Below are 4,160 nucleotides of genomic sequence, written 5' to 3'. Positions count from 1 at the left end.
TGTACTGGCTGGAACCCAGCAGGGACTCTGCCGTGTTCGGAATCCGCCCTTACACTGGGTGGATTTATTTGCGGCGACAGCTCGACTATGAATCCACACAAACATATCATCTTAGAGTGTTTGCTTGGATCCCGGAGGACAGATTGCTGCAAAATGTGAGCACTTCAGTCACTGTTCATGTCCTGGATGAGAATGACAATTCCCCTGCCTTCTTGCAGGATGTGTTGTTTTTGAAAGTCGAAGAGAGCCCCGCTCCCCAGGGGGTAATAGGCAAAATGACAGCTATTGACGCAGACTCTGGAAAGAACGGACAGTTATTATATTTCCTTTTGTCTGATGGAAAATTCTTCAAGATGAACCCTAATACAGGTAGCATTTTGTAGTTTCCACCTTTCCTTTAAACCAGGACTGAGAATGCTCACATCTTTAGGTATAGCATTAGTACAAATATACAGTTAAAATCAGGTTTTAGTAAATACAATATTGGATATAGTGTGAGATTTTAAAATGAAGTAAAAATTGAGTAGACCTGTATATTGTCAATATATGGTTGTTATCCTGAATGAGAGGTAGGGTCTGGACTGGATTGAATACATCTTTGTGTAAAGGCTAGTTTTTTCACCAGCCATTCTTTTTCGTCTGTAGACTTTTAATGTTTATCTTTTGAAATATAAATGTCATTGATACAAAACTAGAGATCAGTCCATTCGTGCAGATTTCAAAATCTCTCTAGGAATGTATGTTCTCCTTCTTTTGGGCAAGGAAACCAGGCAGGGGGAAAAGGAAGATAATTACAGTGGGTTTTTAAAAAAGGATTATTTAAGAAATTAAATTTTAAAAGTTATTATATTTTGAATTTTATATTGTATAGATTTACAAGGACATTATTTAATCCCTATGATGAAATATATTTAAACTTAAACTATATAGAGAGGGAGCTGAGACTCAGCTCAAGTACCATGCCCAAGGTCATGGACCTAGCAGGGGGTAAGAGGAACCCACCACTTCTGCAGTTCCAGGAGAGACTATCTATGTCATAACTGGTGCAAATGATGCCAGTGCCCTTTAGTGGGACAGAGTTTGGATTTATTTCTCATTAACTTCAACCTTTTGTTCTAAAGGCCCCATTGTGTGAATTAGGAGAAGGGGCCTCTTCCTCAACAGATGGAGCTTTGCACGGGGCACATGGCTTCCTGAGAAGGGTACAATCTGCATTTCTGTTCCCTGCCACTCCTTAAACTGGGCCCCCTTCTGCAGAGCGCAAACCCCACACAGGTACACCAGATGGCCCTGCTTCCACTTACCCTCTATGTACCTACATAGTTTTCTATATCTTCTATTTCACTTGGTAATTTTTTTAAAATATGCAAACAATATTGGGTTGGATTCCCCCATGATCTTCCCTCTTCTGTAAATTATTCAAGCTCACAGATTTGTTCCTAATTTTGTGGTATGGCTTTAAGCAACTAACTTAAGCCTGGAGCTCAGTTTCCTTACCACGAATGGAAGAGATAGCTCCCGATATGCTCCATGTCATGCTCCAAGGGGTAAAGAGCTAAAGTGTAGGAGGGGGATTACAAAACTTTGTGCTTGTGGCCGGGTGCAGTGGCTCACGTCTATAATCCTAGCACTCTAGGAACCTGAAGCAGGTGCATTGCCTGAGCTCAGGAGTTCTATACCAGCCGAAGCAAGAGTGAGACCCTGTCTCCACTAAAAACAGAAAAACTAGCCAGGCATCATGGCACACACCTATAGTCCCAGCTACTTGGGAGGCTGAGTCAAGAGGATCGCTTGAGCCCAAGAGTTTGAGGTTGCTATAAGCTAGGACAGTCTTGCTTGGGTGACAGAGTCTTACTCTATAAAATGGTTTACAGTTTTTGGTAAAACCAAAAAATGGTTTACCATTTTTTTTTCTTGTAAACCATTCTGTTCTCCAGGAGCAGTGCATTAAGGCAGGGCTGGGCATCGGGACTGGAGGAGGGGGGCATCCTTTATGGCATGGCAGGTACATCCCTCTTCCCCATCCCTGTGGTCTGGGCAGTCCCTAGTGACAGGAACTCTGGGTCCCGTGGAAGCCTGCTGTGTGTCAGCCACACCCAGACCCAGGCTGGGCAGCAGTCTTCCACTTTAGACCTCTGAACAGCTGCTGCTTGTCCAGCAGAGTTGGGTCATAAAATAAAAGTCTGCTTGCCATTCAGAATTTAAGGTTTTCAGAAGAGAATTATAATTGGGAACTTAAGAAATGCAGTTGTGTATGTGATCTTCATCAAAATCTCAGCAAGCACTATATATACATACATATATATAGGTTATGTAGTAAACAGTTACACTAAACACTGCATTTAACCTCACAAATTCAGCAACTTCTGCAAATTTGAATTTTCATTTTTGGTCCTCATTTTAGCTCTTTTTAATTGTTTAATGAGGATGTCATTTTATTTAAATTATCCGAAAAAAATCCTTCTCAATAGTGGCTTCATATTTGCAGGTAAATTTTTTCATAAATGGTGAAGAAATCAACGCTTGGCAGACCTCTGTGGCAGGAGCTGGGCTGTCCAAGAGAGCATTTGGCTTGCTATGGCCCTTGGCAGTAGGGAGAGGCAGTTAGGATTTTATGCTTGAATTTCCATGGCTGACACCTGAGGGAAGTTACCAAAGGTACTGCAGTTCTGGGCAAGAATATGTAAAACAAGACTTACAACACATTCAGTAATTTAAAAAGTCACTGTCCATCACTATGTGTGTATTTTGTGAGATAAAAATGAATACCTACATGCATAAAAAGCAAACCATTGCATAAGGAATAATTGCCCAGCATTGGACTTTCAGGAAGATATTTTGCCATTATTTTAAAGCAGTATTAACAACTGCTATGTATGTAATAACTACAAAGCACTTTTAAATTTATGATTGCCTTTGTTCCTGATAGCAGCCCAAGGAGGTAGGCTCAGAGAGGTCGTTACAGGTCTAAGAGGGCAGAACTGGGACCCAGACTTGCAACTAGTGGTGTCAGAGCTTACGAGATTAAATGTTATGGTATTTATCAGCATAAAGAGGGATAAGCAGCAAATTTAAATTTTCTGAATTATTAGTATGTTTCCACAGTTTTCTCACTTGTTTTATGAGTTTTATTTTTGTTGTTGTTCAAATGGTTGATGATAAATGGTTCAGAAGTAACAAGTAACCAATTTAAAGTAGCATTTTCAGGAGCAACTTCAGAAAATTCATTCAGCATTACCATGGAGCCAGACCACTGTGTATGTGGTCTTGGAAGTCACACTTTTGCTCAAAATCAAAGTTTGATTTTGTTTCTCTGGGTTGTGTTGGGTGTGGTCCACAAGCCATATGCTAGAACACAGCGTCTATGTCCTTTGTTCTATTCTGTGTCCCCAGGTGAGCTGATCAGTTGGGTGGTACTGGATCGTGAACATCAGAAGCACTATGAGGTGACTGTGCTAGTGACAGACCGTGGCTCCCCACCGCGAAATGCTACCATGACGGTTTATGTCTCAGTTACTGACATCAATGATAACAGACCGTTCTTCCCGCAGTATCTCCACGGAAAGGAATTGCACATCAAGGTTTGTGAAGTGAAGTAGCTGTGCAGTGAATTTGCAGTATTAGTTGTTTGTTTTGAGCACCATCTTGTGGTAAAACATGTGAATTCATCACATCAGTCTTGGTGTGGCAAGGTATGCGTTTCTAGAAGACTTAGAAATTGTGCGCGTTAAAAAAAGCCATGGTTTTAACATAGCCTTCACGTCACTGACTTACTTGTTGTGTTAAGACATTTATACTCTACTCTTAAGAGATTTGACCTGTACTCTTGCACCAAATTGTTAAGAAAAAAAATAAATTAATGGTACTCAAAAAAAAAGACATTGTTTTAAAAAATGAAAATAGATATATGTGTTCTTTGAGATTGTATCTCCTGTTGCTTTATAATAACTAATATAGTTTTTCCCACTGTATATAAACATATTGGCGCCTTAGTATCAGTAATATTCAAGCATGGATTGTTTTTCCAATAGTGTGCATGTATCTCTACGAGCAATTGGTATACATGCCTAGGTGTGAAAGGCAGGGGATCAACCTGCAGCTCGAAAGTGTTTAGGTGACCATCTGGAGACTGTAAAAGCTACATTGTTCCTTTTCAGCAA

General features: G+C 40.4%; 1 protein-coding gene across 1 annotated transcript in view; it reads left to right on the top strand.

The window, feature by feature from the left end:
- DCHS2 (dachsous cadherin-related 2) overlaps window positions 1-4,160 on the top strand; it is a 239,355-nt gene that overhangs the window by 156,592 nt on the left and 78,603 nt on the right. The window contains exons 6-7 of the mRNA XM_023513453.1: window positions 1-369; window positions 3,394-3,581. The exon at window positions 1-369 is cut by the window's left edge and continues 29 nt beyond it. Of these exons, the coding sequence (XP_023369221.1) occupies window positions 1-369; window positions 3,394-3,581 (557 nt within the window). The remainder of the gene's footprint in view (window positions 370-3,393; window positions 3,582-4,160) is intronic.

The sequence above is a fragment of the Otolemur garnettii genome, unplaced genomic scaffold (assembly GCF_000181295.1).
Source record: "Otolemur garnettii isolate 467f Iridium unplaced genomic scaffold, OtoGar3 scaffold00041, whole genome shotgun sequence".
Taxonomy (NCBI): Eukaryota; Metazoa; Chordata; class Mammalia; order Primates; family Galagidae; genus Otolemur; species Otolemur garnettii.
This window is presented reverse-complemented; position numbering and strand designations above follow the sequence as displayed.